A 20,221-nucleotide genomic window follows, 5' to 3' on the forward strand; every position below is an offset into this window, starting at 1 on the left:
AATGACAAAAACAAACAATTCTATTGTATAAAAATTGGCTTAATAATTTCTGAAAACATTTCACTCATTCCTCTCTCAATCTCTCTCTCTCACACACACACACACACGCACACACTAACAATGTGGTTACTTAAATACAGTATATACAGGAAAGGATCTAAAATCCATGACACAGAACTGTCTTCCATAGCTTTTTCCATGTGTTGCCACTCTGTAATTTCAGAGTATTCAGTCTGGCAATATGGTGCAGCCTTAGTTTGTGGAAGACAGACACAACTAAAGACATGAACATGAAATGATGGTTGTCAATTTCAAACTGTGTTTCCTCGATGTGCTCCTTGAGAAAAAACACATCATCTGAACCAATCTCAGCCGAACAAACTGATTGATCAAAGATACACTGACAGCTTGCCCTAATGTCGACTGTCAGATAACACGCTCAGCTACTTTGACCACCTTGACTGGACCCTCAGAAGGAATCATCAGACCTCCTCTGTTTTTTAATGTGAGTGAGTGGTAGCTTTGATCATTTGATGCCAGTACAGCATCTGTTACCAAACTAGCACGGCACACATCACAGGACAGCTTTCTCAAAATCCCATCTAAGGGTCACCTCCCACTGCTTCTTGAGGTGGATTTATTTGGGAAAATTTCAAAGTTTGAGAAATGTTAACAGCTAACAACAATCTACATAGTTAGTGACTAAATACGTTTAGCCAAAACGTTTTTGGAGCCTCACTTGAGCACATAAATGCATAGCTTTGCTAGCTTAGCCTGGCAAGCTAAAGTTAAGATTATAAAACGGGATTTTCTAATGGCCAACCAAAACAATTGTTCATCTTCACCTATGAAATGTAATCCCTGTGATGTGGTTTGGAGCGTACAGCGGTTTGTACAATCCCAAGCAGCAGATGCGTGAGGCATCTTTATCCATGACTTCACTCCACAGCAGTGCCACTCGCAATATGGCGGCGACATTGACGTACGATGCTGCTGGTCATGAGGCGTCTAGTAATTCTATGTCTATGAGTGTAACGATCTGGGAAAGAAATTGCCACTGAGGCAGTGTGTTTTAAGAAGTAAAAAAATGAGGGGCAGGCAGAGACACACCTGCCACTCTTAATAAGCAGCCTCTGGGGTGCTGAGGAGGAGGGGATTTTTGAAAAAGGAGGTGCAGGTAAAATAAGAGTGTGTTTAACTCGTGGTGTGGGATGGTTTTTGAGTTTCAGTGTGCTTATGGTTTGTCCTGACTACGTTGTTTTTCGTCTTGTGAAGTCAGAAGAAAATAAATAAAACCATTGATTAGTTTTTTTGGACAATTACCACCACTTGCTTGCAAGATTTATTTGCCCGCCTTAGAAGGGTTATTACAATATCTTTAAATGATGCAAAGAAATGTTAATTGCATTTTAAAAAAATCTTTCATTGAGAAGTTCGTATTTGCAGCGTCTGCCTTAAATCGTAAATGCATAAAGAAAACAAGGGCTTATCTTTCCCCCATCCCCCAAGAAACACTGTTATCTTGACCCCGCACAGCACTGCCCTATTGGCGCCTAATGATCCTGCCCTAATATTGTGTTACCACGCCCACTCATGTTAACGATATGCGAAACAGATGCGGCTACAGCTAGAAATACTCACGTGAAAGGGGGCGCTACCAATAACTGGATGGATTTAAAGTAGTTGGGCGGGGTTTCGTCTTTCATTTGTCTTAACGGTGTCAGACCAAACACAGTAGTGTAGGAGTCCGCGAGGTGGTTTGGCTGGAGTTCAATTTTTTTTATCCCTGTTTTATTTAATTTTGGAAGCTACGAGCACGAAGTGGGTACGTAAAAGCGCAGTACGGTAGCGAGCATTCAGTAAAGTGTTTTAAAGTGTAACACATTGGTTTCATGGCGCGGTTTTCCAGTCCAATTCGAAGTACTGTACTTTGTTAGCGTGACACTGAAAAAAGTATGTGGTAATAGCAAAAATTTAATAAAGATGTCTGTTTTTCATAATTCTCTGAAAGATGTAAATGATTTCGAGTGAAATGTTTGTATTTTTGACGATACAGCTCGTGGTAGCTTTGAAGAGTGTCGAGTTATTGCTGGCTTCGTGAACTTTCTAAGAAAGCGCTCGTTCGTGCAGGGCTACCTTTTAGGCTAACCGTTTACTTTCTAATATCGATTAGGTTTTTTTTTTTTTTTTTTTTTCCCCTCTGAGGTTTTATTGGTTAGTCTTCGAATCTAATGGAGAAACGTCTGGAAGACCAACAAGAGAAAGCGAGCTCAAACGCACGTCTTGGAACGAGCGGGGCTGGCGTATAGCTGTCCTCGTGGGATTCATCATATTAAGTGTTTTCATTTTATTGAATGTCTTTAAGAAAGCCATGTAGTAGGGTGCTGGAGGGTGCAGTCTGCCAATATTTTTAACTTCTTTAAATAGTATTTTAGCGAGAACTTGTTTGGGCAGTTGGTATTGAAGGCTTTTGATTCTAAAATTATTGTAAATGAAAGTAATAAGGTAAATGCCCTAGTCTGGGCGTGTTTCTCACATCGATCAAAAATGCTTCGTTGGATTTTGTTTTAGAGGTTAATAGGGCCGGGTCATACACTTTTCTAAAGGTGTCGCCAAACCTCTTTCTCCAGCTTTTCTTGGGTTTTGTCGTTTTTGCCCAAAATAAGAACATCGCTTTAGCCGATTTAATACACGCGTAATGCATTTACGGAGAGTTGCTTTGGAATAAGTAAAACTTGTACAGTAATCCCTTCTCCATCGCGGGGGTTGCGCTCCAGAGCCACCCGCGAAATAAGATGTCAGAAAGTGAGAGAAAACCAAACCAATCAATAGGGCTGTTTGCCTTTTAAGTATGCGAAGCACCGCCGGTACAAAGCTGTTGAAGGCGGCAGCTCACACCCCCTCCGTCAGGAGCAGGAAGGAAGGGAGGGAGAGAGGAAAACAGTCAATCAAATGTAAATGCATGCTTAGTAGTTGGACGCCCAGTGACTGGCTGCAGTTTTAGCTTCTGTGTATAACTAACGTTTTTTTTTTTTTTTTTTAAGCAACCTGACATTTCATTTTGTCCTCACAGGTGGCACAGTGGTAGTGCTGCTGCTTTGCAGTAAGGAGACTGTGGAAGATTGTGGGTTTGCTTCCCGGTTCCTCCCTGTGTGGACAGCGCTTTGAGTACTGAGAAAAGCGCTATATAAATGTAATGAATTATTATAAGAATTCTAGAAGTTATTGTGCGCTTAGGATCCTCCTAGATCTGTGACTCGAAGCTCTACAGGCGTTTCCTCGGAACTCCTGGTTAGGTTTTTGGTTACTTGTAGGACCTTCCATGCACTGGTGTGTACATTTTACTAAACCAGTCCAATCACCGGAGTTAACCACGGGTAGATTGCAAGCAAGGTGTAGGAACCTCTCGGTGATTGCCAAAATAGGGTACACCCAAGCCAAAGGGCCTGAATAGTTGTATCAAATAGTTTTTGTTAACGTTTTCATTTTTTTTTTTTTTTTTTTTTTTAAATCCAGTCTTTTTGCTTTTGACATTCTGGGGGTTTTGGTGTCAAGTTCAAATGTGAATTGAAACTGGTTTTAGTATAAGGCTGTAACTGTGAATACTTTCTGAATCAATTTTCTTGGGCTTATTTTATAAACTGTATTAATGTAGTATAGGTGAGAACAAACACGCATGTTAGGTCAATTTTTAGAATCCCCAATCTGCCTAACCATGTCATTGGCCTGTGGGAGGAGACCAGAGAAAACCCATGCAAACTCCATGCGGCTTTACTGGAGAAAGGCAGTGCCATTAAGTATGTTTGTTTGTTGGTTCTCCTGATAATGGAACTAAATGTTAAGGTGGCTAATGTAGTGCTTTGGACTTCAAATCCTGAGGTTATGGGTTAAATGCTGTCTAACTCTCCAGCCATGAAGTAGCTTCACCTGCTTGTGCTCAAATTTTTTTTAAATAGCCAAGGTTTAACCCTTTTAGGTCTCAAGTGTTACTTGCCAAAAAAATTTTAAATGGATTCCCTGTTTGTTGCTCATGGTTTAATTTGTGGTGATTGAAAGGACTGTTTTGCTGTTGCTGCCCTAGTTTGGCAAGTGTGCTGACACTTAAGCTGCTTATTTACATGGTGCAATGCCAGACTCATCCCCAGGCTGCTGCAACACAGATTAACCTGACATTCCAACATAAAGCAACAAATGATTCTGTAAACTTTGAATAATTTCAAGAACACCTTTTTGTTTTAATATTTTGCCTATGATAGCATTTTATTTTTCCCAAGTGAGCATATTGCTTATTACAGAGGCAAAGTTAAATTATGAAAAACAAACCCCTCTGAAGTACACCAGAATGACTAAATGGCTGTCAGACCCAGTGAAGTGTTCTACGGGCATATTGCAGTTGGTATAAAGAAGCTACAGTAGCATTTCTTTACCATTAACGGATTGTCAGCAGAAGTGTAACTTTACAAAGCCCAAAAGAGTACAGCTCCCCTTAAATTAACTTATTCATATACTTTATGTAGCAATAACAAGTATTGCACAGGTGTTTGGCACAATCGCAAGCAGCAACATTCTTGTCAGTCCAATATGCAGTGGACTAAGACATCCATTGGTGTGCAAACGTAAGTATTTGGGACCGTCTGACTGGCTGTTAATCTTGAGCAGATTTCTTCCTAACACTAGTGATTTTCATTGCCTTCAGGATTATTTTTTGGACAATTTTGAAAAGTTCACTTCTGTCCAGCAGTAGTCTTGGCAGATGGATAGGTTTTCACCATCTGGAAACTTCATCACAAAATAACTAATGCATATTTACACCATTAGTGCTGAAGAAATGGGTGAAAGACTAATGCTTTGTCACCTTTCAACATGATTGGAGCACTTTTGCCTTGTTCCCCAGGTAAAAAGCACAAGTGTGAATTCCATGAAGTGCCTTGCATAAATCGACACCTGCTTATTTCAGCGGTCCAAAAGGGTCATGGCAAGTTACACTTGGTAACTAAACATTCTATAGCGACTATCGGTGTTGATCATCAACTTCTAGTCAATGAGAAACTTGACCTCTGAGGGTTTTTATTAGCAAATCTAATGTTGCCGAGTTCTCATTTAAATTTTAGTATTTCTTTCAAAATGGTGTTTTCAATGGATAGTCACTTACGTTTATTTGCTTGGCAGACACTTATCCATAGTGACTTACATTTATCTTAATACAGCATTCATTTTCATTCCCCACCTTTGTCAGCAGTTGAACTGCTAGAGTAGTTTTTGCATGTAGTTTTCCACATTTAATCAAAGCCAGTCTGCTGGGGGGATGCATCAGTAGAGTAATAAACATTCTACAGAATTAAGAACTTTTTTTCCCCATGCTCATCGGAGTAATGTTTCTGTGGCTTTAAGGTTGTAGGTATGAATGTAGTTAAAATTTGAGCTTTGAAATAAGTGCCTTGAGCATGGGAAAGGTGCTATAGAATTCACAGCTTAGGTGACACCATAGTGCACAATTGACATTGCCACATTGGTCCGTATGTATGAGTTGCTTGTGATAAACTGGCACTCTGTTCATGCTATTTTCCTTCATTGTACCCAGTGCTGCCAGGTTATGCTCTTGTTCCTCTGAATTGTAGTAAACAGGATTGTTGCCAGTGAACAATTCACAGTATTCTCGAACATTAAGACCATAAGAGAAAATAAGGTGATTTCTGTTAAAGGGATTAGTGTCCTTTTTCAGACCTGGGTGTCTGCTGTTGTGTAGTATCCCACCTCCACTTATCTTGAACCAGGATTGTGGGAACAATTTTTGGTAAGGTGTGGTCCTGACTACAAACTATACAGTGTGCATAAATGAACCATGTTGGCCCAAGTGACCTTCATACAGAACATGTATGAGGGGTTTCCAGGTTTAGCCCCTCTGCCACCAATTTATAAAATGCAAAAACAGGCTTGTTTTGCAAATTTTGTAGGATTTTTTGTTAAACCTTCAATAAACTCTACCTCTTCAATATTGTGGACACCTTACCAACTCTCTAATTGCATGATTGTATTGTGCCATTGCCAAATGACCTTCACAAACTGATTTGTCAAGATTCTGCTCAGTGAGACTTTAGTGAAATCTCTATTAGTGCATTAAGTGGCTTTGTTTTCAATTGAAGTGTGAAGTAACAGTGGAAGAAAATGCTAATGACTTGTTTCTGTGGCCTTTGTTAGCTAGAAGTCCAGCCTTACTAATACTCTATGCCAGCTAAAAGCAGTGCTGTGGCACTCTTCCCATGCCCCTTCCCACATCCTTAAGCATTCTTTGTGTGTCGGTGAATGTTTTGCTGGTTAAGGATTAATGCCAGTCATCCCACCCATAAACATTTTAAAGAAATGGTGATTAAGCATCTTGAAGCCTCAAATTGCCAGGGGTGGTCATTTCAAATTGAAATTGAATGAGCTCGTGAATTTCTGGAATTTTTGTTTTAGCACAAGAATATACTTTAACCTTTTAAGCTTTCAATTTAACAGTTTAGTAGTTTTAATAGTTTGACATGCAATACTGAGTCCTGCTGTGCAGTTGCTCGGCTCCACAGAATACCAGTTCTACCACTTCACTCTGGTCAATAGCAACTGCAGCAGGTAGCTAACATACATATGAGCTTAAAATATATCCAAAGAAATATATTCATAAGTAACTAGGTAAAATTATTCATTTTAAAGTGGAGATTGCTTAATTTTGTGCAAAAAACTTGCATATTAGAATTTGTGGGAATTACATAATTTGTGTGGGATACCCATAATCCTGTGTTGAATAAAGTTGTCTGCATTGTTGAACCAAAAAATTAATTTAAAGCATGAAATGTGCATAATCACAAATCTTAATCCCTCACTAGTGCTTTATTTTCACAATTGTCATTTTTAATATTGGGAGAAATTGTATTAGTCTGAAATGTGAATGTAAATTTTTATTGGTGTAGTGCATGACTGAGTTCAGCCTTTTGGGCAGAGGTAGGTGTAAAATCTGTGGCTGTTAGATCCTGTGGTTTGACAATTTAATATCTAACCCTACTTAAAAGGGATTTTTTTTTTTTTTTCAGGTTCCTGTAGAGGATCATGGCACAATACAGTCCTGATATCTCTGATTCTAGTGAGTTTTTTTTGTTACTGTCCCCTTGCCTCAGACAGCCATGTTATCTCTGGATCAGATCTGCCCAATCACATTTATGTACCTGAAACCGCACTGCCCAGTGTGCATGACTTGTTGCTTTACTTTGGAACTTTTAAAGTGGGCATTATTCAAACATCTCTGCCAGAGAATGTTTCCTCAACCCTAAAATACTCAAACCTCCAACAGTATAATCCTAAATTATGTACTGTTAAGATGCTGTTTGATATGGCACACCTTTACCTTTGGGACAATTGACCGCAAGTGGGTGGTTATGAGCTGTTACGCTTTTTATAAGTGAGCCCTCCTTTTACTCTCCTCCAGTGAGGGAGAAATCTGAACCAACAGAACAGGAGTGTAGTTTCTATAATTGTATATTAAACTATTGTCTGGCTCCATAAGGCTACTTCAAAAATTCAAGGTCAGTTTTCTGTGGTTTCTAAGGGCCGGTTTTATACTTCACGCTCAGAACGTGTACATGAACACATCATGGATGCCATGCGTTCCCGGTGTTCCTTTTATGCATCCTCTGAGCTCATCCTCCGAAATTAACATAATGCGGGCACAAGTTGCAGTACCAGAAAGTGTTTGGTGCAGTCATGCTCCAACTTGACCATACATCAGTCGCTATTTACTATCGGCATGTGACAACAAGCCACTTTGCAGGTCCTTCGGGGTCAGTGTTTGGTTTGTGGTGAAGCAGAATGCTGACATATAGGTGTCACATTTCTCAACGTAATGCCACAATACATTTTAAAGGTCTTGCATGCCATCTTGTGGGTTTTTTTTTTTTTTTTTTTTTTTTTTTTTGCACCTTCACAGCAGCATCAGAATGCCCAGAAGTGTATTTGAACCACACAAGAAAAATTAGGGACCCAGTGAAAAGGTTTATTGATTAAAGTGGAAATCTGCTTTAATCTGTTTCCACTGTAATGACATGACAAACTGTGATTAAAGTAGGCCATCACCCATCTTAAAACTGACCCAGTTAATCACTACATGCTTCTGGGGCTTCCTGAGCAGACAGCAGCTGCAGGCCACAATTGCTGCACAGAACGCTAAATTTGATATTTCATTATTTGAGGATTGTTAATTACTTGTGTGGGTGGTATGGTGGCAGATCGGTAGGGAGTCTCGTCCCTGGAGTTTGCATGTTTTCCTGGTGGTTTTCAAGTGCGCTCTGGTTTTCTTCCAAAGACGCAGGTTTAGTGGATGTTTTGGGCAACTTTCCACACACAGCTGAAAATGTTCTCACCATGGTGATATAGCACTGCCATCTTCCAGATGTAAAGTACACACAAGTACAGTAGACCCCTGTGAAGATGCAGTTCAGAGTTCAACAGTTCATGATTTTTACCTAGAACCTAACTAAATATCCTTTTTTATGGCTTTTTTGTGGTAATACTGCACTGTACAGGGAACAGGAAGCAACCGTAGAGGAAAACATGGCTTGGAATAGTGAAAGTAGCCAATCAAAGAGCGTACTCTACTAGAATTTGAAACTAACTCCCAGCGGTCCCTGTAGTGGCTCCAATTTGGTCGTCTGCTGAGGGTGCAGGGGCTGTTGGGGTCAAAGGATGTCAGCGTGGCTTTTAAAAATGGGGCCAGTGAATTTTTGTAATTTGTTTCAAGTGCCTGTCTCTCTGCCCCTTCTGTTGGGTTACCTGTACATATTTGTTTTGTCCTGGATCGTTTCGTGGTTGGGGTACAATCAGTATAATACCATACAGTATATGGGTTTACTTTTACATTTTTTAGGGAAAGTATTAAGCTGAGGTTGAAATGAAATTAGTGTTTTGGGGGCATATTTAGGGTTTAAACTATAAGTAGGCTTTTTTTAAACCACATCCATAAGTTGCAGTTTTTCACAATTCGTGGGGTTCTAGTAACGTAACCCTGTGAATTTCGAAGGTGTACTATACAAACGATGCACTGCTTGTATAGCAGTAGTGTCTACAGGAACATGTCGCATGAAGTATAAACCTGTCCAATGACCTCAGATTTTGATCATTCTGAATACTGTTGTCCTTAGATGTTGACCCCTGGGATCCAGCGGCATTGCAACAATGTCCGTATGATAAAAACCATCAGATCAGAGCCATCCGTTTTCCATATCACCTCATAAAATGTGGCAAGGTAACTATTCCCCCCCAGTTTTTTTTTTTTTTTTTTTTTTTTCTTTTGTCCCTTCTCCATTCTGACTAGAACTTCTTCTTCTTCTTCTTCTTCTTCTTGTTTACAGAACCATCCAGAGCTGGCAAAGCAGCTAAAGTCCTGCCCCTTCAATGCAAGACATCTTGTCCAGAAACATGAGCTTAGCAGCCACATTGCCAACTGTGAAGATCGTGTTGTTGTTACACATGAAGACTGTAAGCCTGTTGTACTGGAAGCCCTGTGTAAAGCGGGGGTGCACAGCTTGTAAACTGGTCTAGATCAGACCTGACAGGCACATTCTTTGCCCTACAAGCAACATTTAAGGCTCTCCCAATTCTATAATTTTACACATTTCTACCTACATGTTTAATGCTATGTTATGAAATCAGCAGAGATCAGGTTCCTCTGAAAAGAAACTAGCATTCTCTCCTGCTGGTGGATATCAATCTGTCCAACATTCAAGGTGAAGCTGTGCACCCCTACTCTAAATTCTGTATTATTGTAGGCAAAAGTAACTACAGAGTAGTGATTGACTTTAAAAGCTGCCTCCTGTTTCTTTAGCAGACACCCCAAGTATGAATTCCAGATGGCAGCCAGCTTCTGTGAGTAACTGGCAAGCTCCACCTTGTGAAGAGGACTGGGATCAAGGTAATGACTGGATCTGAAGCTTGGTCCTGAAAATCCATTGTGGTGGTTGAGGGTTTTTTTCTAGTCTCTTTAAGCTTAATTTTACCATTTGGAACTTTAAGTGTAATAGCTCAAATATTCTTCTAGTGCATCTATGAATCTGAAGTGAGAAGTAAACGAGTGACAAGTCCCAAACTGACAGTTGTGCATGTGTTAACTCATACCAGTGTTCATTTAATGCCTGCTTTCTCATGAGCCAGGGATTTTAATTTCTTAAACATTTAATTTTAAACATGTATTAATAGACATTACATACATGGACAACCTGCATTTAACAGTGCATAAACATTCAGAATTACATTTTGGGTTAACACTACCTTTTTTGTTCAGAGGTTTATATAGAGTGCTAATGTGTGATTACAGTATGTGGATTTTATCCTTCTGTAATTTTACTGACTTTGCAAAGTGCAAAGAATGTTTGCATGTACAATGAATGCTGCTTGATAGCTTTGTGTGTGGATGGGAAATGGACAGGTGGTCATCAAATGATCTGTGCACTGCTGGGGGGGGGGGGGGGGGGGGGGTTGGGGGAGATGTGATTTTTGCAAGGAGTACACAGAGCATTGGGTATTTTCAGAAACGGGAATGGTTGCTGCAGCTCCAATTTTTTTTTTTTTTTTTTTTTTTTTTTAAATAAGATTCATAGCATGGATCGCATTTCTTTGTCTTCATACCAAACCTGTTTCCTAAAGCTGTTTAGCAATATTCAGTTTGGAAGATTAATAAGTTTTTTGGGTGAAATGGTACCAAGTTGGTGGTTCCACTGCTGTGATTTTTACCTTGGGTCATTTTTTTTTTTTTTTTTTTTTTTTTTTTTTGCTAGCTTATCCTAAAGTGCTTAATGTTTGTGAAATGTGGTTTGCATCATCTCTGCATGCTGTAGAAATTTCTAAACACTGCATGCTAGCAGATATTTGTAAGAAAAGGGTGATCAGGCTAGTCAAAGTAACCTGTAGGTCAAAGTTTAACAGGCATTTCAGATAAATGTTTAATGGAAACCATTAGGAAAAATGAGCAGCACATGGCAATTAACACTGTTCTAGACAATGTGTTTTCAGATGGGGAAGGTTGTTTCAATAGTATGCTGGAATTCAATGAGGTGGCAATACTGTAGCTGGGTAATTGGCTTAATCGGATGAATTGCAGGGTTATGTTGAGACGAACTTGGTAAGTTGGGCCCCCCCCCACAGATCTGTGCTTAGGTTGCAGCTCTTGTACAGAGAGAATATGTATATATCAAATGGGGAAATTCTTTAACAGAATGCTGGATCAGCTATTGCAGTGCCCCTGGAGCAATTTTCAGGTTCTTGCTCAAGGACCCAACAGTATAGGATACCTTCTGGTATTAATGGAATTGGAACTGGCAATCCAGATAGCAGTGGATCCCTGGCCACAGCCACACCACTCTGCCTTCCTGCTTAATAAAAACCAACTAGGACGGGGTGGGTAAAGTCGGCCCTGGAGGGCTGTGGTGACTGTTTTCTAACAGTTGGAACAAAACCTGCAATCTTTTTGTAAATTTATTTAATGGCTTGTTAGTGCTTTAAATTTGTCCGGTCATTCTCGTATCCTAGATTTTTCTTCCCCTCCCCCAAAGATATATTCAAATGATTTGAATTTTTAAAATGAGTAATTCAGTCCTATTTCTTGATTTCCATATTTTTAAACCCAATAGTACACAATACGCTTGTAAATGGAAGCAAGCTAAGTGGGGGGGGGGGGGGGGGGTTCTTTGGAAGATGCTGGTTTCTTGTCACAAGCATCTTATTGCTAATAAGGAGCAATTTAAACAAAATAATGCTACAACAAAAATGAAGCCCAAGTTGCTTGAGAAATAAGTGCTTCAGCAATTGGGTTGGAACAAACTTGTAGCTACTGTGGCCCTACAGGAATAACTTTCACCACCGCTGATCTAGGTGACGTGCTAAGATTCCTGTCAAACTTGGTCAATACTTTTTTTTTTTTTTTTTTTTTTTTTGTATAGAGCTGTTCACTTATTGCAGGCAGAGTGCTCTGTGGTTTGTGTCTAGAAAAGGCACTTTAACCTCAAGGTTTTTTATATTGGTCAATAATTTAATACTGGAAATGCCAAAACTGTTAGCCTTGATTCACACAATAATAATAATTCATTACATTTATATAGCGCTTTTCTCAGATGTCCTGCAAGAGTTACCTATCTAACTTTTAACTCTGCACTGAGAAATCACAAATACAAAGCAAGAATATCCCCACCTCAGCCATTCTGCTCAGGAGACTTCCCTGCCGGGATTCCCTTGTGTATTGCCCAGTTTTCAGATTGCTTATCTTGAAAGGGTTACACTTGAGAACATCCCTGCAAAAGACCGCTACTCCTGCCAGGCTCTTGTATCCCGATGGCTACCCTTTGAAAGGGCTACAGTCTAATCACAACCCCTGACAGTAGGATACCTAATCCACATTTGTTTCATTAACAATTCAGACTTTGTGAACTGTTAAAACAGGGCCACTTAAGCACAGCAGTACACAACTATTTTAATCTGTTTATTTGAAGGAAAAAACAGGTGTAAATGTTGGAAATGAAAACCTACAACCTGCGATTTAAAATCTGTCAAGATTCATTTCAGGGGCCTATGGCTTTGGTTATTGCAGTCTTTGGTTTCTTAAACCAGCCATGATGCTTCAGCATACAGGGCCGGTCTGTAGGTTGCAAAGTCAGAGTGGTCTTTGGCAGTTTCTTACACTGAGGTTTAAGGCAAGTGCTTTGAAGCACTGTTTACATGAGTGTCATTATTAGTAAATCATTTAATGACTGTTGCTGTTGTCTCCCTGGCAGGGCTTTTTTTTTTTTTTTTTTTTAAAACAGTAAAACTTTCCCTTATGCAAGATACTGTCATTCAGAGCTTGGGAAGAACAAGCTCCTGAAGTATGATTCAGATCCACCCAAAAGTAACCAGTCCCAAGCCTCCATTTTACATATTCTTACAAGCATACACACACTGGTCACTTTCTCAAAGCTTAGATTTCAGTGGTGCGGAAACAAGTTACATCTGCCAGAGATGAGCCATGTAAAGAGTAGTGCATTCATCCTTTGTGGTGCTCTGTGCCAATGCTACAGTATACATTCTAATAAACAATGATGTTTTCTACCAAAATTTGACAGTCTTGGGGTACTACCTCATGAATGTTGATCTAAATGAGGTCATTTGTACCTTCCTGCCCTTTCAAATATAGAACATTTCCCACATGAGTTCAGAGCCCTTATCTAAATTCTAAAATTGACCGAAATAAAGCACACAAATCTTGTATTTAGTATACTGTAAATGCTCAATGTTCCAACAGCATTACATGCAAAGTATTCTTTAATTCAGATCTGAATTACTAAATACAGAACTGGTATAGAAGCTAATCTCCATTTCAAATAAAAGCTAGGCTTGCAGTGTGGCTTTTGTACAAAATTAGCAAACTGTACCATGTAGAGGTGTTGACTAAAACGCAGGAATTAATAATTTTTTTTTCGGATATTTCTTTAGAAGCTGAACTAAATCCTGTTAAGCCATTCTTTTGGGGAGAGACAGATTTCCTGAATAAGGGGTAAGGTTGTATGGTTTTCTTTTTCCCTCCCCAACCACTATGTAATTAATGTAATGGACCCTGGTACCTCTTGTTCCCAGTTTGCAGAAAAGTTCGGAGGTCAATGTGGCCCCTGGCATACGGGCTCCCCGGGTACTTCCTTGGAAGAACTGTAAGTAGGCAATCTTGGCACCTTCTGTACTTTCCAGACTTTATAAGGGTGTTGTACCATGTTAACCATTATGAATGTAGTGAGAAGTCGAGCAAAACGGCACCTTTTATTGACAAACTAAAGATTACAATATGCAAGCTTTCAAGGCAACTCCAGGCCCCTTGAGGCAAGATATCAATTACATGATTGCCTCTTGCTTGAAGGGGCCAGAGTTGCCTCAAAAGCTTGCAGACTAGAACTAAATTTCATTTTTTTTTTTTTTTTTTTTTTTTTTTAAAATGCCCAGTATACAGTATGATCTCTTGCAAAGATGGCAGATTCTTTCCAATTTTTCAGTTTTGGAAAAACTACAACTTTTTGAAAACTCCTCAGATATCAATGGGGTGGGGGTAGAAATCCTACTAGATTATCTGTACTGATATGGACTGGGTAATGTTAAGAATGAAAGTGTGCCAAATTGTTTGATGGAAATGAAGATATCACTGTCCCACCACCAAACCAGTCATGCTGAATGAAGTTTCAGGCAGCATAACGTTCTCCACGGCTTCTCCAGACCCTTTCATGTCTGTCACATGTGCTCCAGGTAAACCTGCTCTCAACTGTGAAAAGCACAGGGTGGACCTGCCAGTTTTGCTATTCTATGGCAAATGCCAATCAAGCTCCACAGTGCCAGGCAGCGAGCACGGCACCCCCTAGAGGATGTTGGAGACATTCACACCAGAGTGCCTCCCTGCTGGTCATTTTGTAGGCTCTGGCCGTGCTCATCCTGTTGCTCCTTGCCCAAAGGAGCAGATACTGGTGGGTCCTGCTGATAGGTTTAGGACCTTCTAAGGCCCTGTCCTGCTCTCCTAGAGTAACTGCCTGTCTCCTGGAATCTCCATGCCTTTGAGACTCGGCAAACCTGGCAATGGCACATATTGATGTGCCTGCCATCCTGGAGAAGTTGGACTACCTGTGCCAGATCTGTAGGGTCCTGGTATCTCATGCTGCCAGTAGTGACACTGACCGTAGCCAAATGCAAAATGAGTGATAACGCAGATGAGGGTAAAATGTCAGTGGCCTCCCTCCACCTGTTGAACCATTCATTCCAGTTTTGGAGGGGGGGGTCGTCTCATTGTTGCCCCTCTAGTGCACGAAAGCAGTTGAAACTGATCAAGCCCCTCTGCTACTTAACAGACCAGATAAATGGTCCACAAGCGTCATTGACTTGATGCTGTACTCAAGGTTTTTTTGAGCAGTATATATAGACTGATTTTTAAACGATTCAAATTGGTAAAGCCTTGCATAGCTATCTTGCAAGTTGGTAACCCCCATACTGATGGAGTGAATATCAGTGGCTTTTGCAGCTTTCCAGAAGTGTAGTAGGGTTTTTGATCCTAGCCCCAGTGAATTGTGGATTCACTGTACATGAGGCTTTTATGACCACATCAATTTTGTGGCATGGACTTCACTAATAAAATCAATTCCTCAATCTGGCTCCAGCTTGTGTAGCAGTTGACAGATGAGCTTTGCATGATGGAGCCTTGGGACTTTCCTCTCCGCCCAATTTTAACCCTTAAATTATGATCTTGACTGTTTGCTGGCCTTGTCATTGAGTTGATATGCCTTTCGTGAACAGGTTAACACTCTTACCTGTGTGGCAAGATGCATTATCCTGAAAACTTCATTGCCAAACCTACTTTTGATTGGAATGTGTCAAATTTTAATCTACACCTTTGCATTTACTGTAGGGGTAATGATTGCCATCTCCCCGGTCCTTTACCTGACATGCAACCCCATATCAATGTGTGTGGATATTTGCTAGTTCGGCCAATCTTTGTGTGGGTGTTTGGGTTTTTTTTTTTTTTTTTTTTTTTCCTCCCCCCTCATTGGAATGGCACCAAACAACTTCCAGCATCTCATTGGCCAATGCAACTTTGACTGTAACCTTGCTTTTGTGTTAATCAAATTTTGACTTCGGCTGATTTCTTACAGTTCAACTTTTTTCTGCCCTTTTGCTGTGCATTTCCTACTTTCCAGGTATAGTTTGGAGTTTTCTGTCAATCCACTTAGAAATATACATTTTAAGCCAAGGAAGATGTCGCTTTCCAATTTGTTTGTACTTGTTCCAGATTTTAGACACTGCTGATTGGGAACCACCATTTGCCACACTCTGTGGTGAATCACCTTCTTGAGGGAGTTTTAGAATTCTGATGAGGGCAGACTTTCAGCAGTAGTGACATTAGAACATCACACCAGTCGTCTAGAAAACTAACAAACCTTGGAATGAAAAACATCCTTGAAATGCATAATCCAAATTTGGACTTTCTTGCTTCTTGGAGTTGCTAAAATACCTAGTCGACGTCTGACTTGCAGATGTTTAAATGGCTTGTGCACATTTAATAAGCACGTTTTACACACCATGTTCCAAGTCCAACTTGGCAGCTGCCTTCCTCTTGGAGTCCTTGCACATCCGTCTGATCATTCTCCACTATTTCCAGCAGTGCTGTATATTCTGCCTTTGCTGGCCATGTCAGACTCCCTTAGAGCTCTGTATTCCTTGCACAGCTTTTAGAAGCCTCTCTGGCACAAGTCCAAATGAGGACAGCTCCCAGATTTTCTGGAAGATCATCCTTAATTTCTCCTCTACCAACTTTATTTAAATGTGATACACCCAAGTCTGTAAAGCCTTGTCTGACTACATAACAGCTGTGATGGCCACAAACTGCTCCTTCTGGGAGGGTTCATCAGATATGGATGAGCAGAATAGTTCTCAAGCTGTCTCTTTGCAGAGATCACTGATTAAGTCAGTGACCACCACTCCCATTTCAGTCTCTGGAGATTTAAGCTTAAACCCTGGTCCACTATTGATTCACACAACAGTCTGCAAGTTGTTTGGCAAAAACCCAGGAACTCTTCCTGTTGGCACAGAACTATGAAAAGGGCACACTTTTAAAAGGATGTTAGTGGTGACAAACAAAAGGAAATTAGTTGGGGCACAATATGTCAAAACAGTGTGTGGGGTTCTCTCCTTCCCCTAAAGCAGTTCAAATATTCTGTCGGGACTGAATTAACACACCACCTAAGTGGTATGGAGTAAATGGGGATATGCAAAGTTTAATTATGGATTTAGCTTTTTCTTGTGCACTAACCTTAACACTGTCCACTTGGGCTGTGCAGGCGTCACTGTAGTCGGTGCTTATCACTCCTCAGTACTCCACTCAAGCCCAGGCTAGCAAGACTCCATGAACCACAGGTGTCCATGAATAACTCCTAGATCCTGAAACATTTGGTTAATGGTGTGCACTCAAATGGACTTTCTCCTTTCTGTTCTGCTCACTATTGGAGATTTATCTGCTTTTCCTATTGTTACTAAATCTGCCCAGTTGGTTTCCTGCATGTACTTTTGATTCAGTCATATGCAGACAAGGATACATTTTAAAAAGCAAGGTAATGTCTTGAGAAATGACAGAATATAAATAGCAATGTCTTGGTTTAAAGCCCAAATAGAGATGCACCCTTGTTAGGTAAAGGTATTAAAGAATATGAAAGCTGAATAGTACCACAGGGGTGTATGGGGAGATTCCGTGTGAGTGAATGATTAGCTTGTCTCCATTTCAGTTGGAGACCACTTATCCTGACAAGGAAGTCTGCTTAGATGGTATCCCTCACCTTGTGGTGTCACCCACAAACTGTTTTGCAGATAATCTAAAGTGATTGAAGCTTTTATCGGTGGTTCACTTATGCTGTAAGGTTACCCATTGTTACTCCTCTATCATGTTTGTTATAAATTTACTGGTCATCCGAAGTTATTCCCGAAGAAAAGTACATAGGATTATGAACTAAACCAGAAAATGTATTCCTACAGTGCCACTCACAGGGTCTCATGGCTTCACTCAGATTTCCAAAATTCAAATGCCGTTCTTCATACATTGCCTGGGCAGACCTTGTAGAAAAAAAGTAGTCGGCTGTAGCTTTCTAAGCCAGATGTGTGCAGTCAGTTTGTCTCCAGTAAAGAATCCATTCCCGGGAATTCAGGAATCCATTTCATTCCCGGGGATGGCCCCCGTGCACGGGCATCTCGCATGAACAGTTTTAGAACAACCGACACTTTTATTAAAACTACTGCAATATGTTGACACCAGTAAGACTAACCTTATCTACAAGCAGTTCATACTGTCAGATAAGTACATGGATCTTTAGTTGTGGTAATAAGAGCATAGAAAGCACGTGTCCAGCGTGCGGTCGTCCAGGCGAGAGCACACCTTTGTGCAGATGTACACCAGCCGCTGAGAGAGCACTCTGCCTCCACTGAAGTAGGCGGCACAATCATCAGATACTGATACTCTTGTTCTGAACAACGCCCGTGGTTGCCGTTTGCTCTGAAATGCTGCCATTTCAGCTTTTACTGATGCATCAAGTTTCTTGTCGATTCTGTGATGGCAAGTTGCTTGGCACAGATGCAGATGCAACAGACGGATGCATTGAAATTTCAAGTTGCTGTTCAAAGCTGATGTCTGAAGTGCAAGCTGTAGCAATGGCACCACCTTATTTTCAACTGTTTTTTTTTTTTTTTTTTTTGTTAAACACCATTTTATATATATATATATATAATATAACACACACACACACACACACATATGCGAGCGTGGCTGTTCCCGTTTTCCTGGGAATGCAAAATGTCCAGGGAGCCCGGGAATGGATTCCCTAGTCTCCAGGCCCATTGCAGTGTGCTGCCTCAGATGAGAAAATCCAGACAAGTAACAAAATGAGCAGATACAGGAATTCTGGGTAAATGACAATCCAAAAGAAGATTAAAATGAAGTGAAATAGAACCTCCTTGGTGTTTACTGTAAGATCCTCTTCCACTCTGAATTATGTAAAGTTAACCCTGAGTACCTCTCTGGGTGTTAATCTTGAATAGTCCACTAGATGGCATAATGCTTAATCCTCTATTTTGCCACTCTGGTAACCACTATTCGTGAGTTGGGTACAAAGCTAGCTTCAGAACAAACTGAACAATTTAATTGGGCAATGCTGGTGTTTGTAAATTGCTCATCAGACATTGACCTGGATAGTGAAACAAGCATACAGTGCAGCAGGAACCACAACCCACCCCCAAAACAGCGTATGTTTAGTCGTGTGAAGCTTCACTGTGGTTCAAGGTTTGTGGCAAAAGATCATGTGAAAGGCAAGTCATTTGCCCCAAGTAGTCTTTGCAATGCTCAAACTGTCTTGTAAGTCATTGAGCCGTACACTGTGCTGGCCTGCATTAACACAAGGAGTGCATCAAGCATGCAGAACAGCTATTGACATTCTACTGTCATGCACAAGTGCATAGAAAAACACTTGTATTGTCCAGAGTGCAATGCCGTGTTGGCTGTCTTGGCAAATGTCCTATGAAGCATGTGTGCCAAATATGAATCAGTACAGCAGTGGGCACTGAACATGCCTTTCCATCTGTGAGATTTAACATTTAAACCCAGTTTTTCTGGGGGTAATCCTAACACGGGAGGTTAGGATTGATGGGGTTGTCAAAAACAATGGGAGTGTTCTAGTCCTGCTCCCTTAAAACTGTTGTCCCATCTGATCCCTTGGGGTCCTGTGCTGGAGCAGACCTATGAAGTAGAGCATCATTAGCAGCCTTTGCTATCAGAGGTCATTTTGACAAGGAACCCATGTCCTGCCAGGGGGGCTGCATATTTCTTCAGTTGACCCTCCCAACACTAACTAGTGTGTTCAAGTGGCCAGAAATTTAATCTGCTGCCATGTCTTTTAAGCCAGCAGGATGTTTTAGGGTAGTTGATTTGAACTGCTATTGCAGTAATGCCAAGGTGCAGTTTGCCAAAGGCTTTGCTAAAAGTATGAATATATAGGAGCCTCAAGCTGGCAAGTCTGTGTGAACCCTGATCTGCGCTGTGCTCACGGTTCCTTTTTGTTTTCTTTTGCAGAGGTGTTCCTGCTCACTGGAAGCTGTGCTGTTCTGTTTTGTCTTTTGTATTTTTTTGTTTCTACAGTGTAAGGGTTTTAATATTTGTGTTTTAAAGTGGGTTAGGGTGGGTACTTTAATGGTTTTTAATGTTGGTACTTAAATGTTATGCTCCAGCTGTTAATAAAAGTTTATTCTTTTGAATGGAGAGGATGCCTTTTTTTAATGTCCGTATTCAAGTGGGTCTTTTGTTTAGCCTACTTTTGTAATTTGACTGAGTTCTTAATCTCTCATCCTTTTAAATTTTACCATAAATAACATGTATGTATGCATGTGCTTCAGTTGTCTTCTAGCCTGATGCCATCATCAGCATGTGGAGATCTGGATGGTCATCCTACTACAATGGAGGTTCCCAGTTTTAGATGGGGGTGGTGGAGGGAGGAACTCCAAGATTCTCTTGTGGTGTTTGTTGCTATAGGAGCTCCAGACCTATAGGGGCACCCAGTATGTTTATTACCCGGCTCAGCAATCTTTTTTTTTTTTTTTTTGGGTGCTGGCTGACCACTCTTGAAGATTTGGGCTCTCGGGATCATTTCTCTTCCACCCACCATGTGCA

General features: G+C 40.6%; 1 protein-coding gene across 2 annotated transcripts; it reads left to right on the top strand.

Annotated features, from left to right (window-relative positions):
• The first annotated feature begins 1,675 nt into the window (after positions 1–1,675).
• LOC114647628 (gametocyte-specific factor 1-like) lies at positions 1,676–19,809 on the top strand. 2 transcript variants are annotated; one of them, XM_028796234.2, is made up of 8 exons: positions 1,676–1,825; positions 7,068–7,117; positions 9,168–9,271; positions 9,378–9,504; positions 9,851–9,937; positions 13,486–13,546; positions 13,627–13,697; positions 19,628–19,809. In XM_028796234.2, coding segments are annotated over exons 2-8 (486 nt in total). In that variant the 5' UTR covers positions 1,676–1,825; positions 7,068–7,083; the 3' UTR covers positions 19,630–19,809. The 2 variants fall into 2 exon arrangements, with proteins under 2 accessions (XP_028652067.2, XP_028652068.2); XM_028796235.2 differs by having other exon boundaries at positions 9,854–9,937.
• The last annotated feature ends 412 nt before the right edge of the window (positions 19,810–20,221 follow it).

Source organism: Erpetoichthys calabaricus, chromosome 3 (genome assembly GCF_900747795.2).
Source record: "Erpetoichthys calabaricus chromosome 3, fErpCal1.3, whole genome shotgun sequence".
Classification (NCBI taxonomy): Eukaryota; Metazoa; Chordata; class Cladistia; order Polypteriformes; family Polypteridae; genus Erpetoichthys; species Erpetoichthys calabaricus.

Coding starts and splice junctions, on each gene's coding strand:
- LOC114647628 (XM_028796234.2), top strand. CDS start 7,084: ATGGCACAATACAGTCCTGATATCTCTGATTCTA. Junction 9,505..9,850: donor TGTTGTTACACATGAAGACT/GTAAGCCTGTTG, acceptor CTGTTTCTTTAG/CAGACACCCCAAGTATGAAT. Junction 9,938..13,485: donor TGAAGAGGACTGGGATCAAG/GTAATGACTGGA, acceptor ATATTTCTTTAG/AAGCTGAACTAAATCCTGTT.